General features: G+C 57.9%; 1 protein-coding gene across 2 annotated transcripts; it reads left to right on the top strand.

Moving 5' to 3' along the window:
• Positions 1 to 1,969: 1,969 nt before the first annotated feature.
• On the top strand, positions 1,970 to 19,599 carry CLEC2L (C-type lectin domain family 2 member L). Of its 2 annotated transcripts, XR_004954034.1 has the most exons (7): positions 1,970 to 2,300; positions 9,495 to 9,569; positions 10,742 to 10,908; positions 11,747 to 11,847; positions 13,644 to 13,756; positions 18,291 to 18,535; positions 19,003 to 19,599. XR_004954034.1 is itself a non-coding variant. In XM_016161911.2 (6 exons), the coding sequence occupies exons 1-5, from the start codon at positions 2,099 to 2,101 to the stop codon at positions 13,753 to 13,755; spliced, it is 657 nt and encodes a 218-aa protein (XP_016017397.2). In that variant the 5' UTR covers positions 1,970 to 2,098; the 3' UTR covers position 13,756; positions 18,291 to 19,599. The 2 variants fall into 2 exon arrangements, 1 of the variants encoding a protein (XP_016017397.2); XM_016161911.2 differs by having other exon boundaries at positions 18,291 to 19,599.
• Positions 19,600 to 19,649: the final 50 nt, after the last annotated feature.

Below are 19,649 nucleotides of genomic sequence, written 5' to 3'. Positions count from 1 at the left end.
GTTTTCTATTAAAAATACGAATTATTCGTCAGCATTAAAAATTATGAAGTTTCACATAACTCAGATTTTCTATTCCTTTGGAAAACTAGAAAGCACTGATAACAGTGGAGCGGCATTCCTTCTCGGCAATGACTGTTGACCCGAGGAGGGGGTCCTCTATGGTCCCGGCAGGACTTACTCCTTCCTGTGACCTGTCCAGCCCTGGAGATTTCCATTTGCAACTCTGTTCCCTCCCAGTCTCCAGTGAACACCCACGTTCCAGAATTCTCAGGGCCCATAGGGAAAAGAGAAAAGACTCTCGTCTACCCATTCATCTCTGGCGGGTGGCAGGATAATGCACTACAGTAAATTTTTTATTTGTCTCTCTACATATTTCCTAATTGTAAGCAACTCACCAGGCTTTGTAGCTCCTTGCCTGAGGGATTTTGGTGGGGCAGAGAGCAAAGCAGCCTAAAAATGAAGCTTATCTGTACTAAAAGCCTAAGGCCACTGAAGAGACTACAGGGTGTCCTGGAGAGGGCCTTGGAGAAGCAGCAAGGTGAGAGGGTGGGCCCGTGCCTGGAAGAGCAGACAGGTCTGGGGGCCCCTCAAGGGGCTTCCTATTGGGTCCCACCACCACTCCATGAGAGCCTCCTGGGGGTGGCCACGTGTCTGGGTGTCCAGGAGAGGACAGACTCTAGACCCAGAGCCTCACCAGCAAAGACCCCATATCCCATGAAGAGCAGGAAGGCAGAGGGAGCCTCGAATGACAGGTGAGGTTTTTGCTTCGGGAAGATCTCTCTGGTGCGGAGACAGAGGCGCTGAATTTGAGGGATGAAGAGTTGACTAGACCATTATGAGGCTGCCTTGTGGTCAGACAAGAGATGAAATTGTCTTGTACTTGGCAGATGGCTGTAGGACAGGGAGAAACAGGCACACCAAAACTTTTATTTTTATTATTTTTTATTTTATTTATTTTTTTTAGGCAAGGCAACCCTTGGTTCTCCTCACAGGTTGCCAGGACTTTATCAGTTTACAATCCCTTATTTTTTAAGCCTGCAGCACCTGGTCTTCCTAGGTGGTCTCCCATCCAAGTACTAACCAGGCCCGACCCTGCTTAGCTTCCGAGATCAGACAGGATCCGGCTTGCTGTAGACAGACTAAGACTTTGAAAGGGAGAATTCCTACTAGTTGGTGGGTGGTTGGATGTGCGGGGACAGAGTCGGAAGAGCTGAGGAAGAAGAACCACAGATGAGAAGGAAATAGAGGCGAGATTGAGAATGGACCCAAAAGAAGGTCAAGGCTGAAGGCCTACAGCCTGAGGCGACCCCGGCTCAGCCAAGGCGGCGCGAGCAAAGGCCATCGAAGGAGTCCGGGCCTGGGAGTCAGGAAATGGGCCAACCACACGCGACGGGGCCGCCTTCGGGAACGCCCTTGGCCTCTTTAATTCCACTTCTCACCCTAAAGTGGGGATGTTTTCACCTATATGTAAAAGTCCCTGGCGCGTAGAAGTTGCTCGGTCAATGTTAACTGAATCTGAAACGTTGCCCTGCGTGTCCCCTCGGACGCCCGCTCTCTGGGCACTTAGCGATTCTGTCCTTGCCTCTGTCAAGAGTCTGGGCCAGGTCACGGACCCCACCCCTCTCCTCGGGCTCCAGGGCTGCCCAGAGGAAACCCCCCAACTTTCCGAGCCTCACTGCGCCCGCCGCATTTTAGGAGGAGGAGGAGGGGCGCGAGGCTGGGAGGCGGAGCCGGCTTAGGAGCCAGGTGTCCCGGCTGCGGGCGCCGCGCTCCCCGCTGGCGGCCGGCGGGGCCGGGGCCCTGTGGGGGCGTCGCTGCCGCGCGGCGCCGCCTCCCTCCCTGCGCCGCCCTCCCCGCTCCCGGCTCCTCCCCGCTCCTCCCGCTGCTCCCCGCGCGCCGCTCTGCGCGGAGGCTGCGGGGCGGCGGGGCGCGCGCGGGGAGCCGGGCGCGGGGAGCCCCGGACCGTGCGAGCCGTGGCCCTCGCGCGCCCGAGCCCGGCCCGGGGGGCCCGCAGCGCACGCGGAGCGCCGAGGGCGCGTCGGGCTGCGCCCCGCACCCCGCGGCAGGAGCGCGCGCGCGGCGCGGCGGAGCGCCGGGCATGGAGCCGGCGCACGAGCCGGCGCGGGGGCCCCCCGCGCGGACCAGACCGCCGCCGCCCGCCGCCGCCCGCCCCGCGCCCGCCCCCGCCGCGCCCAGGCCGCGCTCGCCCGCCGAGGTGGAGGCCCGCGGCCCCGAGGGGCTGCTGCGGCGATCCGGCTCGGGCTACGAGGGCAGCACCAGCTGGAAGGCCGCCTTGGAGGGTAAGCGCGCAGCGGCCACCTCCCCGGCCCGGGGCCGGGACCGCGGTCAGAGTCACCTTGGCATATCTCCTGGAGGAGAGGGCAGGGCGGGGGGCGCGACTCCGGGACCCTGAGGAATGATTTCAGGGCAAGTAGGTGCCGCGTTGGGGGGAGAGGGATGCGACTGGGGACCACCTACAGCGACAGCCTTGACCCTGCATCTGCAGCTAACTCACTCCTTGACCTTGGGAGCAGGTTTTCTGCCCTGAGTCTCAGTTTCCTCATGAGCGAAGGGGGGCAGTTACTGTCTGGCACTCACTTACTTGGCATGTTGAGGGGGTGGCTCGAGGCTGTAGAGGTGGAGATGCTTTCAGCAAAGTGACAAAAACTGTAGACCCCAGAGATGATGCTCGTGCTCTGCGAGAAGGGGGGCGGGCGAGGCGCCTGGTGGCGGTGGGGCCACGTAGGGAGGGGAGATAGATGGACGATATGCCGGAGGCTCCTCCTTGCAAGGTCATGGGTCCTCTCCTACCTGGTACAGTCAGAGGACCAAGGGGGCGGTAAGCAAAGTGGAGAGTAGATTTCAAGTTTAAGAGTTCTTTTAGGAAACTTGTATTGGCCACTGGTGGTGTGTGACGTGGGACGTCCTGGAGTTGGCAAGAGAGGGCCTGTCCTCTGGAGGCTTCTGGGTACTCCTGACACCCCCAGTCCAAAGGCTGAGGACCTGGGCAGTGTTCTCTAGGGCGACCCAGAGTCTGGATCACCCAACCCTTAGGGAGGGAGCATCAGAAAAGGAAGGCTTCCTGGAGTAGGTGACTTCTTAGGAGGTATAGAGAGAAGGAAGGATGAACCAGGCTCAAGGAGTGACATGTTCTGGGGCCAAGTGGCCATAGCCAGCCTGTCCCTTGTGGGGAACTGAACTCCAGAATACCAGGATGGGGGGGAGGGGGGAGAAGTGATGAGTCTGGAGGGCCCAGAGGGTGCGTGGCCACCCAGGCCTTCCCGGAGTGTTTGGACATTGAAGGATCCGTGGAGAGATCTGAAGCACAGAATGAGCCACTGGGCTTGCCCTCGGAAAAGTGGTGGTGGCCCAGAGGGCTCAGACCAAGGCCAGGCCAGTGAGGAAAAGGGGCAGGAGTCAGGGAGGGAGAGCTGTTCTGGCGGGCCAGGTGATGTGGGCTGCCTGAGTGGGCGCTGTGCAGACTCTGGAGGGGAAGTCGGACGCCTGGGTGGTGATTTGGGACAAAGGAGGCAAAGACGTTGGATCTTGGAGCAGAAGAGATGGTGCATGAGCTTCAGGCTGAGAAGCGTTGAGTTGAATAAAGGTGGACAAACCCTCCTTCTGCCAGTCCCCTGAGGGGTCTCTCCTGGGTGTTTGCTGGGTGCCCCCATCTCCTGACACAGGAGCGGAGCTTGTGGTCGGGGATGGGTGCTCTCTAGGGTGCTGCCGTGTGCGCCCAGTGCCAGCCTTTGTGCTGCCCTCTGACGTCCGTCCACTCTTCCTTTCCTTCCATGAGCATTTATGAGGGCCTACGCTGTCCAGGCACAGCCCCAGGCACTGGGAACATCTCTGCCTTCAAGTGAATCACAGGGCGGGGCCAAACAGCCTCCCGAGATGTAAAGAACAGAGTCTGGAGTTAGGTAAACCCAAGCCGGACCTTTCCACGGCCACAGCCAGGTTTTTGAACTTGTTTCAGCCTCAGTTTCCTCTTCTGCCAAGCTAGATGATAATTTCTGCCTTTCAGGGCTACACAAAGGTGCTGTGTGGTGTGGGCTCTGGCAGGTAACTCCTCTCCCCAGTGACTTAGACGTGGCCTCCTGCAGCCCAGATGGGGGTCCTCAGTTGAAATCCTTTGACTGCTGGTCTGTTTACTTTGCGTCCACTGCCCACCCCAAAAAGGAGCCCATATAATGAGCCCAGTACACAGACATCGAGAACACCTGTGATGGGCAAGAGACCGGCCACGTCTGGGGGCACTGCTTAGCCGAGCTCCTGTCTTGAGAGAAGCATGACACTTCTTGATTTGATCAAGCTAAACACTCAGGGGACTCATGCTCCTTTATTACCAGGAGCTGAACATGTATCAAGCACCTGCGTTGTGCCAGACCCCGTGCTGGAGGCATTCATAACACCTGTCTGACTTAATCCTCACACCTACCCTTCCAGGGCGTTCAGAGGGTCGGCGACTGTTACATCTAGTTTGTAGAGGAGGACACTGAGACTCAGAGAAGCAAGGTGTCTTGTCCAAGGATACATGTTGGTCGCTAACTAATGAAAGCCCCTGTCGGGTTTTCTGACTGTCCTGCGCTTACCAAGGACATCGGGCTTGGTGACGCTGACTGGAGAGGTTCAAACTGTGCTTCGGGTGCAGGTGTTTCTCATGCTGCTCAGACAAGCCGCCACCTCCGGTGTAGACAATTTTTCCTCCTCACAGATTAAGTGAAATGGAGAGCTTCCTAAATCATAAGATTGGGAATAAAGCCCAGATCTTTAAGACTTTCCTTAGATGAACAATTAGCTTTACAAATAGAAAGCCAGCCAGAAGTTCTCCTTGATCAAGTCTTCTCTGTTAACATCTGTGAATATTAACCTTCCCTTCCACCCTAAGCCTTGGACTTGGAGGGGAAGCTGAAAAAGGTGACCCAGAGCTCCTGCCTGGGTTCGGGAAAGACTGGTGGTGATTTGAGATGGGGATATTTCTGGCATGGGGGGGTGGGAGTGGGGAAAAGTAGCCTGGGAGCGTGGAGTGGGGAGCGGAGTGATTCTGCATATCTCGGGCTATAGATTTTTCTCATTGCTCACCATTTCTGAATTTTTAATGTTGAAAGTTTCTTGATTAGACATAAGCCCACAACTTCCTGGTTAAAACCACACACACGCATTTAGCAAAGCCTCTTAAAAATTTAAAAATGACCAAACTCTCCATTGGATAGTTTTAAACAGTCAAGATTATGGTCGCCAGGCTGTGGCCCTGATGGCTTGCAGGCGCCAGCTGTGGGTATGGGGGTGCTGGCAGATTCATCTGGGCTTGGGGACCAGCGTATTTCAGTTGTTCCTTTTCACATTAGGCTAAATCATATACAGTTATAAGCATAAGTAAGCTGCATGCTAATAAAGGTCATTGCTTAGAAGGAAGGATTTCTGAGGTAAGACATCTATCATGGCTTGAATTGCGTCCCCCAAAGAGAGATGTTGAAGCCCTACCCCCCAGCCCCTCAGAATGTGGCCTGATTTGGAAATATGGTTGTTGCAGATGTCATTAGTTAAAATGGGGGCACACTGGAGTAGGGTAGGCTCCTAACCCCATGCAGCTAATGTCCTTATGAGAAGATGGTCACGTGAAGACAGAGACACAGGGAGAAGACAATGCGATGAGGAAGGCAGAGGCCAGAGTGATGCAACTGTAAGCCAAGTGCTAAAGATTGCCAGCCGACTGCCAGCTGGTCGGAAGAAGCAGGGAAGGACCCCTATAGGTTTCAGAGAGAGAACGGCCCCTCTGACACTGTGGTCATGAGCTTCCGGCCTCCAGAGCTGAGGGACAAGAAATTCCTGGTGTTTTCGGCATCACCTACTCTGGAGTACTTTGCTACATCCACCCCGGGAAACCAACACAATATCGTTTTGGATTGTCCAGCCCCCAGGCACCCTCTGTGATGGAAGACAGTGAGCAATGAGCTGGGCCCCCTAGAGTGTCCTCTCTTTGTCCATGATGCAGCGTCCAGAGCGGTCATCGCCGTGAGACAATGAAGAGCGCTGGGGCTGCATGCACAGGCCCCCTTTCCCTGCCGAGCAGGTGTCTCCCCCTCTCCTGCAGACTCAGTTGAGTTTAAGGCTGATTAAGGACTTTGTCATTCAGTGTAGCTAAGTTCCCCCCCCCGCCCCCCCCCGCCGTGGTTTTAGTGCCAGTGGGTACTCTGTAGCATTCAAAGTGGGGCTTATGTCTGTTATAGGAAATGCAGAGGTGAGTAGAGCACAGCCTTGACCCTAAGGGAGCCTGTGGGCCCATCATTAACACCATTATCACCATCGTCATCACCATCTTCATCATCATCATCATCACCACCATCATCATCATCATCATCATCACCGTCATCACCATTACCATCATCATCATCATCACCACCATCATTGGGACTGCTAATTTTGAAGTAGAATTTACCATGCCAGACACTGTTCTAAGTACTATACAACGATTTTTCATAAAATTTGAAGAGGCAGATGCTAGTACTTCATTTTAAAGGTGAGGAAAATGCAATAAAATAGAAACTCAGTAACTTTTTCAAGTTCCTAAGTCATCGAGAAAGCGGCAGAGCTGGGATTCGAACCCAGGTAAGGTGGCTTAAGACGCCATGCTCTCGTCTTCTGTGCACGAGGGGTTACAGAGCCAGTACTATAGAAGAGGACCGAGGTGCATGTACAGAAAAGAAAGGCGGGATCCATACAGTGCCCCTGCCACAGGCAGCGTCATGCAGCTCCAGGGGGATCGATCCACCTTAAGACAAACCGCCACCTTAGGACAGTGGAGCAGATCCAGAAAGAGCCCAGGCCTCGGGGCACAGGCATGAGCCTCTGCTCTCACCGCCCTAGGGCCACCCACCCACCTCTGGACTCCTGGTCACTTGCCTGCATCAACCTTGCTCATAGAAAGGACTCCAACATGTTTGTTGGACTTTGTGGGTAAAGATGGCAGATCGAATGCGTGCATTTATCTTCTTTCCCTTCTGAAACCTACTAATGAAACACTTACGGGTTTAAAAAAAAAAAAAAGCCACAAAGACCACAAGAACAGGAGAGAGGACAATAGCAATAAAATTGGGAGCTGGGGAGTAAATTATGAGCGGTAACTGATCCCACTGGCTGAGGAGCCACCTGAGTCACACGCAGGATCCCTGAAGCCCAGGGATGGGGACACCGGTCATCCTGGCAGTGAGTAATGACAGACCTTTAAACAGGAGGGCTGGGCGAACACCGCGTTAGGAAGGATTTAGATCCCCAGATCCTCTTTCCATTCTGTACAGCTTCTTCCCAGCCCTGGCAGGAGCCTGCGAGGGAGTCTCCTGTGAGGGGGTCTCTAGACACCCACGCATTTGAGAACGAGCAATTCGGGCAACATCCGCACATTGAATGCCAGGGATGGCTTCCCGGCCGCTTCTCCTGGCCGCAGCGACTGCAGTCTGTACCATCTCAGAGACTCCACTGAAGTCCATTGTCCCCCTGTCTCAATCATGAACAAATAACCAAGGATCTCCTGACATCCAAGGAAAGTCTCTAACATGGAAGTTAGAGACCAAAGTTAAGGAACCAAAGAAAGGCCGATTGGGGGAAAGAGAGACTACGTGGAGAGGAATGAACTTTCTGCCCCCAACTCCTCAAACCCCTATTGGTAATATCCTCAGACAAGAGAAAGGACGGCATCACTAAAATAACAGGATGCTTTGAGGGGGACTATGCCGAGAACAACAGCGACAAAGCCAAGAAACTTTGGAGATTAAAAATAATTGTAGAATAGACGTGGTTCCTTCCTTATTGTAGTGGTTAGCACGTCTGCTTTACACACAGAAGGTCCTGGGTTCATGCCCTAGTGGAGCCACAGTCCACGGTCTACGGCCATGCCACCCTGAACAGACCTGATATCTGATCTTGGAAGCTAAGCAGGGTCGGGCCTGGTTAGTATTTGGATGGGAGACCTAGACCGGGTGCTGTAGGCATAAATAATAATAAAATAAAATAATAATTGTAGCGATGAAAAATTCAGCAGAAGCTTAGGAAGATAAAGCTGGAAAAAAAAATCTTCCAGGAAATAGAGCAAATAAATGGCAAAAAGATAGCGGATAAGGGGGTGGAGGTGGGGAAGAAACCAGAGGACCAGTCTAAGAGACCCAACATTTCCCCATCTTTTGCGAAGTACAAACCAATCACTGGAAATATGATCATGCAGGTCAGGCACAGCATGTTAAATTGCTGTGGAAAGTTCTAGATACTAGATGAATAACAGTGTACAGACCAGCTCTGGTCTGTGGACGTCCTGCTTTCTCCTGTGCTCATGCATAACCCTGGTTTTTATAAAGAGGACATAAAAATAAAGAGAGTTCTCACTACTAGGGCAGCTCTAATAAAAAAAAATAAATGCAAACTAAAAAGTGTTGGTGACGTGGTGAAATTAGAACACTTGTGCATGGGCACTGTCGGTGGCATGTAAAATGGTGCAGCCGCTGTGGAAAACAGCGTGGTGGTTCCTCAGAAAACTAAACATGCAATTACCACATGAACCAGCAATTCCACTCCTCGGTACATGCGCCAAAGAACTGAAAACAGGGATTCAGATACTGGTATGCCGACGTTCATAGCAGCATTATTTACAAATGGCTAAAAGGTGGAAACAACCCAAATGCCAATCGTCAGATAAATGGATAAATAAAATGTATATATTTGTACAATAGACTATTATTCGGCCATAAAAAGGGCTGAAATTCTGGTATTAGGGGTTGCCAGTGACTAGGGAAGGTGAAGATGGGAGTTAATGATTAATTGGTACAGAATTTCTGTTTGAGGTGATGGAAAAGTTTGGCAAAGGGACAGTGGGGATGGTTACACAATATCGTGAATGTAATTAATGCCACTAATTGTACCTTTAAAAATGGTTGAAACTGCAACTTTTATGTTACGTATGTCTTACCACAATAAAAAGGACTTTAAACGAACCTTATGTATAAAGTTTCTTTCATTAGATGTGAAATAAAAACTTTAAATGGTAACAATAACGAAATACAAATAAAGGAGGGAGAAGCCAGAGGATCAGGGAAGGTTTTGGATCAGGGAAGGTTTTGTCAAGAGGGTGGAAGGTGTAGGGGTGGGCAGTGGAGGAGAAGTTTGGGACAAAGACCCAGCTGGGTTATTTCAAGGAGCCTGTGTGGCTGAAACCAGGGACCAGGTAGAGAAACAGCAGGAGATGAAAGATTGTCAAGCTCTGATGGCCACAGAGGGAGTTCAAGTGCATGGCCCTGGAGGGCGATTTCTCAAGCAGGGGCGTCACAGAGTCAGGACTGTTCTCTGCAGCAGCGGAGCTTAGACTTCTGCCTGCGTCAGAATCACCTGGAGGGCTCGCCCCGCCCCCCCTCTCAGAGTTCCTCCTGTAAGGACGGGAGTCGGGGCACCGGCTGTGGAGACCGATGATGGGTGGGGGCCAGGAACTGAACCCTTTTTCTTCTCCCCAGACACCACCACCCGTCTCCTGCTTGGGGCCATCGCCGTCCTGCTGTTCGCCATCCTGGTGGTGATGAGCGTCTTAGGTGAGCATGGCTGTTCTGCTCTACATTTAATCAATCACTTGTATGAAAAAAAAATGCTTATAGAATTTGTATGCAATACGATCCAAAGAGGGATGTTTAATATCACAGATGAAAAAAAAATCAAGATTAAAATGTATCTTTAAAATCTCAGATGAGCCCATGTGAATGAGATAAATGTGGAAGAAATTGATATAAGATCCTTCATTTGGATTTAAACGGTGATTTACACGTGTTCGGGCCACTGGGGGGACCTCGGTTTGGAAACGGATCATGTGAAAACAACTGGAGAGTGTGGCTTAATTCCTTCTGGCCAGGAGGCCCTTCAAGAGTCTCTGGGCTTCCTTCCCAGGGATATGCACTTTTGCACACACCCGCAGGCCCGGTCTGCAGGCTGGACAGCCCGCAGCCCCCCGGAGGGGGGGTCAGTGGCGTGATCGCCACACCTGCGGTGGGGCCACCTCGGACATTTCCGGTCTGTCCTGGGGGCAGCGTCTTCGTGGTAGTGCGGCTAGGATGGAGCCAGGCAGGATGGAGAAGGGTCTGGAGAACAGGCGACCCCTGCCGGGAACCGTGGGGGTGACGGCGTGTGTTTCAGCCTGGAAGCCGGTGTAGAAGGCAGACAAGGTTCGCTCTGGGTCACCCCGGAGGCAGATCCAGGTCCACGGCACAGGAAGGCAGATTGGAACTCAGAACTGAAAAAGAACTTTCCAGCAGCTCCGTCGTGGTGGGACTGGTTGCCCCGTTGGCGGATGAGGGTGCGGCCAACGCAGCAGGCCCCTGGGGCCTGCAGATGGGTCCCGCCCTGGCTGGGAGGGGCCTCCAGGTCCCTTCCAAGTCCGAGTTTCTGGGGTTTCTTCGAGAGAGAGGAGAGAGAGGAGATCTTAGCCACGGGGCTGACCTGCTGTCACGTCCCCTAGTGGGGGCGCCTCTGCCAGCCTCCCAGATCCCTCTTGCTTGTGCATTTGGTCACCAACCTTCTACCTGCCAGGCACTCTGAGGTGCTCACCTGAGAAGACGTCTACATGCACCATGAGAACCAGGGGCTGAGGCAGGGGGAGGGAGCTGCGGGGAGCCGAGCGGGGCTCCCCGGGGGGCCAGGCGGGGCCAGTGCTGGGGGGCGGGGCAGTGGCCAGGGCTGCGGTCGAAGCTGAGCGCCCCCTCCCTCCCCGCAGCTTCCAAGGGCTGCATCAAGTGCGAAGCCCCCTGCCCGGAGGACTGGCTGCTCTACGGAAGGAAGTGCTACTTCTTCTCTGAGGAGCCGAGAGACTGGAACACGGGCAGGCAGCACTGCCACACCCACGAGGCGGCGCTGGCCGTCATTCAGAGCCAGAAGGAGCTGGTGAGTGCCAGGTGGCACGCGACCCTTCGGGACAGCACACGAGGCCGTGGTGCGCGCCCGGCCCGTGGCACACCTCCCGGGCACACTCAGCCACCACACAGCCCGGCGTGCATGGGAGCCCCCCCCCCCCCCGGTCTGAGCCGCCCACGGTGGCTCTTGTTTCCACTGCTGTGGTCACGGGCAGCTATTTCATTCCTGTGCGGCGGGGCGCGGGGTACGGGGGGGGGGGCGGGGGCGGGGGTCTTGCTAAGCTGAACTGCGTAGTGTAGCGGGTAAGGATTTCAAACGCACCAGCGTCTTCTACAGGTCCAAAAGGCTTATCGGTAGACATGCAAAAGAAACAGTCAGTGAGTCTACCGGCCCTTTTGGATTTTGGAGGTGACAGTGGCGTGGCGATCCAAGATAGCAGAGAGTCTAAAAATCACTTCTGTCCGCCTCTGATACGCGGTCTCATAGCCTCCGTCTGCAGAGGAGGCCCGGAGAGAGCAGGACGGCCAGGCTGAGCGCCGGGGTCTGTCTCCGCCAGCCCGGCAAGTGGGCAACCCCGGGCTTCCTGCAAATCGGGAATGGGGCTCAGAGCCCGGGGCGCCGACCCTGTTCCGGGCTTCCCGGCCCAGTGCGCATGCTCCTTGCGCCAGGTGCCTCAGGGGCCACTGCAGGCGACTGCCCTGTGGACCGTCAGTGTGGGCGCAGGCGCTCTGTAACCCCACGCTTTCGGGGTGCTGTGAGGCACCCTCCTCTCAGCACCCATGTATCTTGGGAGCCAGTTAGTCTGGGGGAGCGTGAGAAGTCAGTAGGTTGCACCTGACTCTGAACTTTTCCTCTTTCCTTGGTACAGGAATTTATGTTCAAGTTCACGCGGAGGGAGCCCTGGATTGGCTTGCGCAGAGTGGGGGACGAATTCCACTGGGTCAACGGGGACCCGTTCGACCCGGACACGTGAGTGGATGCTTCATCTTTGGCCACAGAACTAAGACCGGGCACGGGCTCCCAGAGGGGACCCCTCGGTGGTGTGCTAGCTAGAGGTGCAAGCCCAGGGCTCAGCGGCGTGTGTCAGGTACGCGCCACGTCCTTCCCTGTCGCCTGCGAAATTCCGCCCAGTCTGGTGGCTCTGGTCCACGCCGTCATCAGAGCTCCCAGCTGCCGGGGCCCAGGCTCTTTCCGTCCTGTGACTCCTGTCCGTCCGTCCGCGCGGCAGCCTGTCTGCCTGGCTCCGCGCGGCTCAGCCTCTGCAGGAGAGAGGGAAGCAGGTCCCTGCCTTGGACCGCGCTCTGCGTTGGCCAGAACTGAGCCGCGCGGCTACACCTGGCTGCGAGGGAGGGAGGGAGACAGGCAGCCATCGTTACCCGTGGAAGGAAGGGGGCCTGGGCCTGGGGCACCGGGAGTGTCCTCGCAGTGAGCTCACCTCGTGAGGAGTCGGTGGTACCCGAAGCGAGTGTGCGATGGGGGTGGCAAGTGCGCGATGCCAAGGACTGCTTCGTGGTGTGGGGCGAGGGTGGCGGTTGCCACAGGTGCTGGGGTGCATGGCTGTGGCAGTGGGGGTGTGATCGTGCGTGGGGCTGGGGGGCGGGCAGTCCAGGTGGGGAAATGCAGGGGAAAGGGAGCCGGAGCCTCAGCTTCCAGTCCAGACCCTCCGGCTGGAGGACTAGGCCGTGAGGAGCCAGCTGGGGATGTAGCTGCTGACCTGATGATGACGTGTGAATGTCCCCAGGGCGCTCGAGACCCCCAGCCCCCACTGCGGCCTGAAGCCGGCCATCAGCGGCCTCCCGTGGAGGCTGACTCAGGGCGGTGGCCCCGCTGCCCGCTCCCCCTCTCCTCCTGTCTCCTGTGCCCGCCACGTTCCCGCCTCTCCTGTCCTCTCCTCCTTCTCCTTGCCTTTCCTGCCCCCCTCCCCACCCCGCACGGCTGTTCTCAGCGCTGCTGAGCAAGTCTCACGCCTGCTCCCTTCTCTCCCCTTCCAGAAGCTTCCCGCTCCCAGAGCCAGGGAGAGCCCTGAAGGCGGGGGCGGCCGCCTGGCGACCAAGGGCGTTGGGGCCACAGTCCCCTGACACCGAAGGGTCCTGCCCCCCACGCTCCCTCTTGGGGTCATTCTGACACCGTCTCTTGTGAGACCCCAGCTCCAGCCATGGCAGTGGGCTCAGGTCAGAGTGAACATCTGAGGTGAAGAAGAAACCCTGAGATGCGAAAGGGAAGATTTTAGGCAGGAAGAAGCCCCCCCCATCCCCCGCCCCACCCCCGAATGCTCTCCGCGGTTTCCTGAGCTTGCGTGTGGCGTTATTTGCGTCCACCCCTAACCTGTTCGTCATTTATTTCCGCTCATCTCTGCTGAGCTCCTCCCGTGCTAGGCGGACGCTGTGAGAGCCCACTGTCTGGCGGCGTGGGGGACTGGTGGGGACAGACAGACAGACACAGGCCCGCGGGAGGCTGTGGTGCAGGCAGGGTGCTGTGGAGCGGGGGCTGGGCAGAGGGTGGTCCGGGTGGGTGCTCGGCTCATGAACCAGTGAGTGGCCTGGAAGGGTGTGGAGGCAGGTGGGGGGTGCAGGGCGTGCCCAGGAGTGTCTGCGGGGCGTCTGCAGGTGGCTGGGCTGTGGGGCAGAGAGTGGGGGACAACAGGAGGCCCCGCTAGGAAGGTCTCGGGCCTGAACGTCCTGGAGGGTGATTCCAGGGAGGGGGTGGACCTCGTGGGGGGCCATGTGTGCCCGGGCGTGAGCGCCGGTCTCTTCTCTCCTGGCCAGATTCCCCATCGCAGGCCTGGGGGAGTGCGTCTTCGTGGAGCCCACCAGGCTGGTTTCTACGGAGTGTCTGATGACTCGGCCCTGGGTGTGCAGCAAGATGGCCTACACGTGAGGTGGGTCTGGCCCGCGGCAGCCTTCCGGCCAGGCCAGACCTGTCCGCCCAGGCTGCGCTCCAAGGTGACGTGGTGAAGAGGGGGCCTCCACCCTGGGCCCCTCTGCAAGGCCCAGGGGCCCGGGTTCCTGGCCTCCTTGGCCCCAGGCGGGTCCTGTGGCTTAGCACTTGAATCCCACACGCTCAGTAGTATAGACACCTGTTCCCGCAAAGCAGTGTGCACGCACAAACATGCACACACTTGCACACACATACATGTACACACATGCAAACACATGCTCATGCGCACACACGCGTGCACGCGCACATATACGCACGCACATGCACACACAGACATACACGCAGAGACAAGCAGTCTCCTCTTAAGCTTGGAGTCCACCCTCAGCCACCTGACAAGTCCCTCCCCTGGCCCCGCTCTGGACCATTCCTTCCTCCTGGGGCCCCGGAACCGACACAGACTGCAGTACTGCCCCCCACACAGCCCCCCTCACGCCCCTCAGATCTCTTCTGGTTGCTGGAGGGGGGGAGGGGCGGCCTCCTGTCACCTGGCTCCCCACGTCCACCCTCCTCGCCCTTCCCGGGGTCCTCAGGGAGGCCTCGCTGCATCTGGTGCTGTCGCCTTGGTCACTGATGGAATAAAGAGATGACTGGCATCCAGGGATGTCGCTGCTATTTGTTCCCGGTCATGGCTCGGGGCAGAGGGGCGCGGCTCTGGGTGGGGGAGGGGCATCACCAAGATTCACGTGGTCTAGCTTGGCAGGTGGCGATGTGTAGGAACCAAGGACAAAAACACATTCTGTGGCCTCGGGGCACAGTTTCACTTTGGTAGGGCCCCCGAGTTATTCTTAGATGTCTGGAGGGTGCGCTCCATCTGGCTCCTTCATTACTATTCAGCTCGACATGACAGACGTTTATTCACACCTACCACGTGCCAGACACCACGCCAAGCGTGGGGATCAACAGCTTTCTCCCCCAAGGAGCTCACAGGGACCGAGGAAACAGTTTGGAAAGCAGCAGAACATTCTGGAATACAGTCCAGGGAGGAGGTAGTCAGCTGTGGCTCTCTGTCACACACAGGCCACTGGTCTCAAGGTATCCCGCCCTCCCCGCCCCGCCCCCAGCCCAGAGACAGCCTGGCTCAAGAGCCTTAGCACCTTGCTTTACACGGGGCACCTCATCTAATTCTAGCAGAAGTGCTGGGAGGCAGGTGATACTCCACAGGGGACAAAACTCTGCCCTGGCAGAGTCCCAAGGCGGGGGGAGCAACTGAGCTGTGCTCTCAGTCTTGCTCTGGGGGCTCAGGAGGACCCAGCAAGGAGGTGGGAGGGGAAGGAAACAGGACAATTCTAACCAGTGAAGTACGGCTGGAGGAACCCCGGCTCTCGCCGATGTTTCAAGAGCTTCCTAATCTGGTTCTTACCGAGGAAGGAGACACAAGACAGAAACAAAACAAAACGCTGGCACACGGGGCTTAAAAAATATAGAAAACCCTTCAAAAGGTTGGTTATAAGCTCACCAAGAGCCCCCACCAGACCACGCGGGGCCGAGCTGGGTTTGCCGGTCTGCGGGACTGGATGCTGTGCCCTCGGCGGCCACAGGAGGGCAGCACTGGGTAAGTTTCGCTCAGAACCTATGCTGCTGGCGCGATGCAGCTCCGAGCGCCAGCCACTGGAGCCCGCGGGTGCCTGTGCAAGGCTGGCCCTCGGCGGCCACACGAGGGCAGCACTGGGCAATTTTCGCTCAGAACCCATGCTGCTGGCGCGATGCAGCTCGAGCGCCAGCGCGGCCCTCGAAGCAGCCGCTGGAACCCGCGGGTGCCAGTGCAGGCTGGCACTCGGTGGCGACAGGAGGGCAGCACTGGGTAAGTTTCACTCAGAACCTATGCTGCTGGCGCGATGCAGCTCCGAATGCCAGTCCAGCCCTCGGAACAGCCGCTGGAGCCCGCGGGTGCCTGTGCAAGGCTGGCCCTCGGTGGCCACACGAGGGCAGCACTGGGCAAGTATCGCTCAGAGCTTATGCTGCTGGCGCGATGCAGCTCCGAGCGCCAGCCGCTGGAGCCCGCGGGTGCCTGTGCAAGGCTGGCCCTCGGCGGCCACACGAGGGCAGCACTGGGTAACTTTCGCTCAGAGCCCATGCTGCTGGTGTGATGCAGCTCGAGCGCCAGCGCGGCCCTCGACGGCCACACGAGGGCAGCACTGGGTAACTTTCGCTCAGAGCCTATGCTGCTAGCGCGATGCAGCTCCGAGCGCCACCCGCTGGAGCCCGCGGGTGCCTGTGCAAGGCTGGCTCTCGGCGGCCACACGAGGGCAGCACTGGGTAACTTTCGCTCAGAGCCTATGCTGCTGGCGCGATGCAGCTCGGAGCGCCAGCCGCTGAAGCCCGCGGGTGTCTGTGGAAGGCTGACCCTCGACGGCCACACGAGGGCAGCACTGGGCAAGTATCGCTTAGAGCTTATGCTGCTGGCGCGATGCAGCTCTGAGCGCCAGCCGCTGGAGCCCGCGGGTGCCTGTGCAAGGCTGGCCCTCGGCGGCCACACGAGGGCAGCACTGGGTAACTTTCGCTCAGAGCCCATGCTGCTGGTGCGATGCAGCTCGAGCGCCAGCGCGGCCCTCCACGGCCACACGAGGGCAGCACTGGGCAAGTATCGCTCAGAGCCTATGCTGCTAGCGCGATGCAGCTCCGAGCGCCAGCCGCTGGAGCCCGCGGGTGCCTGTGCAAGGCTGGCCCTCGGCGGCCACACGAGGGCAGCACTGGGTAAGTTTCGCTCAGAGCCTATGCTGCTGGCGCAATGCAGCTCGAGCGCCAGCGCGGCCCTTGAAGCAGCCGCTGGAGCCCGCGGGTGCCTGTGCAAGGCTGGCCCTCGGCGGCCACACGAGGGCAGCACTGGATAACTTTCGCTCAGAGCCCATGCTGCTGGTGCAATGCAGCTCGAGCGCCAGCGCGGCCCTCCACGGCCACACGAGGGCAGCACTGGGTAAGTTTCGCTCAGAGCCTATGCTGCTGGCGCGATGCAGCTCCGAACGCCAGTCCAGCCCTCGGAGCAGCCGCTGGAGCCCGCGGGTGCCTGTGCAAGGCTGGCCCTCGGTGGCCACACGAGGGCAGCACTGGGTAACTTTCGCTCAGAGCCCATGCTGCTGGTGCGATGCAGCTCGAGCGCCAGCGCTGCCCTCGACGGCCACACGAGGGCAGCACTGGGTAACTTTCGCTCAGAGCCTATGCTGCTGGCGCGATGCAGCTCGAGCGCCAGCGCGGCCCTTGAAGCAGCCGCTGGAGCCCGCGGGTGTCTGTGCAAGGCTGGCCCTCGGTGGCCACACGAGGGCAGCACTGGGTAACTTTCGCTCAGAGCCCATGCTGTTGGTGTGATGCAGCGCGAGCGCCAGCGCGGCCCTCGACGGCCACACGAGGGCAGCACTGGGCAAGTATCGCTCAGAGCCTATGCTGCTGGCGCGATGCAGCTCCGAGCGCCAGCCGCTGGAGCCTGCGGGTGCCTGTGCAAGGCTGGCTCTCGGCGGCCACACGAGGGCAGCACTGGGTAATTTTCGCTCAGAGCCTATGCTGCTGGCGCGATGCAGCTCCGAACGCCAGTCCAGCCCTCGGAGCAGCCGCTGGAGCCCGCGGGTGCCTGTGCAAGGCTGGCCCTCGGCGGCCACACGAGGGCAGCACTGGGCAAGTATCGCTCAGAGCCTATGCTGCTAGCGCGATGCAGCTCCGAGCGCCACCCGCTGGAGCCCGCGGGTGCCTGTGCAAGGCTGGCTCTCGGCGGCCACACGAGGGCAGCACTGGGTAACTTTCGCTCAGAGCCTATGCTGCTGGCGCGATGCAGCTCGAGCGCCAGCGCGGCCCTTGAAGCAGCCGCTGGAGCCCGCGGGTGTCTGTGCAAGGCTGGCCCTCGGTGGCCACACGAGGGCAGCACTGGGTAACTTTCGCTCAGAACCTATGCTGCTGGCGCGATGCAGCTCGAGTGCCAGTCCGGCCCTCGGAGCAGTAGCTGGGGCCCGCGGGTGCCTATGGAAGGCTGCAGCACGCACACCGAGCCGCCCTATGTCGTTCTTTGTGAAGATGGAGGGTGATGGGAGCGCTTTTTCTGGACCCACTGGCGTGGTAGCGTTTGGTGCCATGCTAGTGGGTTAACTAGCGGTTGCTTAATCTCCCACAAACCTGCAAGGCTGGCATCATCCGCCCGTTTCTACAGAAGAGAACACTGGCTCAGAGAGGTTAAGGGACTTACTCCACAGTACACAGCTAGGAGGTGGCCGAGGCGAATTCGAACCCAGACCCATCCCCACAGCGCCCTTGGGAACCGTTTGTGTGGCTTGCTTGTCCCTAGCCCAGGAAGCCCGCTCTGAGGCCAGCTCCCCGGGGGGAGGGTGTCTGTGTGTGTCGTGATGCAGAAGGGGCCTCTCCGGGCAGGATGTCCGCCTGCCCACGGGCGATGCTTTATCTGAACACTTTTATCTTCTTCATTGGTTTTCCTACGAATCACCCTTAGAGAGTAGGTGATACAAAGAATGACTTTTGTCCTTCTCTCCCTTTAGGGCCCAGCTCCAGCCTCCCTGGGATGCCTTCTAGGACAGCGGCAGCCCTCGGTGGCCTCTCCCTTCCCCCGGCACCCTGGCACTTACGACTGAGCCTCTCACGTGGCTGTCACCTCGCCATCCACCACTCTCTCTTCATGTCACTTGACGACGGCTCCTGTTATCTGTTTATAAACCCCTGGAGAGCAAGGATTGTGTGTTGCTGGCCTCTCTGTGGCACACATAGCACGTGCTCGAAAGCTGCGGTGCGTGACAGTAAGATTGCCCACAGGGCCCCTGGCCGTTTGTTTGCCGTGGTGGGAGAAAGCAGTGGCCACCGTAGTCAGAGCTTTGTCCTTCTGGCTTCGGTGGGCATGGCATGGGTTTCGAGGCGCAGCAGAGAGGGACTCTGTACTTCGTGTTGCTTCAATTAAATGAGCTTTGCAACATCGCCTGAGCGTGCACGTACACGCCGGGTGGGCTCAGTGCGGGTGGTCAGGAAGTACAGGGGTGAGGAGGGAGAGCGGTCTTGGCCTCCGAAATGCGCTCTGCATCATGCACAGAGCCCCGCGGGTGAGGAGATGGCTGTGAGTGGGACCTGGGCTCAGTGACTGGGGCCGGCCGCCGAAGCCTCCGTGATCTCCAGGCGTGATGCTAGTATCGCTGCGCGGCTCCGTGAGAGATGACTCCTGGTTTCCAGAAAGGCCCACTGTCTGCTGCGTGTTTCCAGCAGGAGGGGGCGACGTAGAGGCGGTGACTCCCTCTTTCCTCTTCTCGGTCTGAAGCCAGCTCCAAATTGCAAGTGTGGGAGTCCAGCTGGGGACATCTCGGAAGCCTGGCTGTGCCCGTCCGTCCGATCCCAGCTCTGGAGTGTACACGCACTAGGCCTGGCCCTGAGACCGGCGCGAGTATGGTCAGGGGCTCGCTCTCCCAGGCTGCTGTGCAAAACCTCTCCGGCCCCAGGCTTTGCCGCTATGAAGGAGAAATCGCGCCTGCCTCGCCTGCCTCACAGGATTTTGAGAACTGTAGATGTTAGAAATTCTGGGGTTAGAGATGATCAACCCCATTCTCACTATCCATGGAGCCCAGAGGGGTTAAGTGACATGTCCAAGGTCACACAGCTAGTGGCAGAGCTAGAACTCAAGTCTTGTAACTCTATTTCCTGTTTATATTCTTATTGCACGTGTCATGCTTTGTCTGTTTACTTGTTCGCCATCCACACAGAAGTGCAAGCTCCTAAGGGCAGGGATTCACGCTCACATTTTTTTTGTTTCTCTAGCGCCTGGTACGTACAGAAGGTGCTCAATAAATGTGTGTTGCGCTAAACCAACCTTGACTCCTAGTTCAAGTGCTCTGTCTATACCATGCTGTCTCTGATCC

Source organism: Rousettus aegyptiacus, unplaced genomic scaffold (genome assembly GCF_014176215.1).
Source record: "Rousettus aegyptiacus isolate mRouAeg1 unplaced genomic scaffold, mRouAeg1.p scaffold_m13_p_13, whole genome shotgun sequence".
In the NCBI taxonomy this organism is placed as follows: domain Eukaryota; kingdom Metazoa; phylum Chordata; class Mammalia; order Chiroptera; family Pteropodidae; genus Rousettus; species Rousettus aegyptiacus.
The sequence above is the reverse complement of the archived record's forward strand: the minus strand, read 5'-3'. Positions and strand labels throughout refer to the sequence as shown.

Bases quoted from the DNA above. Each gene is read 5' to 3' on its own strand.
- CLEC2L (XM_016161911.2), top strand. From the start codon at position 2,099: ATGGAGCCGGCGCACGAGCCGGCGCGGGGGCCCCCCGCGCGGACCAGA. The intron at 10,909-11,746 runs GTGAGTGCCAGG...TCCTTGGTACAG, and splicing joins TTCAGAGCCAGAAGGAGCTG to GAATTTATGTTCAAGTTCAC. The intron at 11,848-13,643 runs GTGAGTGGATGC...TCTCCTGGCCAG, and splicing joins GACCCGTTCGACCCGGACAC to ATTCCCCATCGCAGGCCTGG.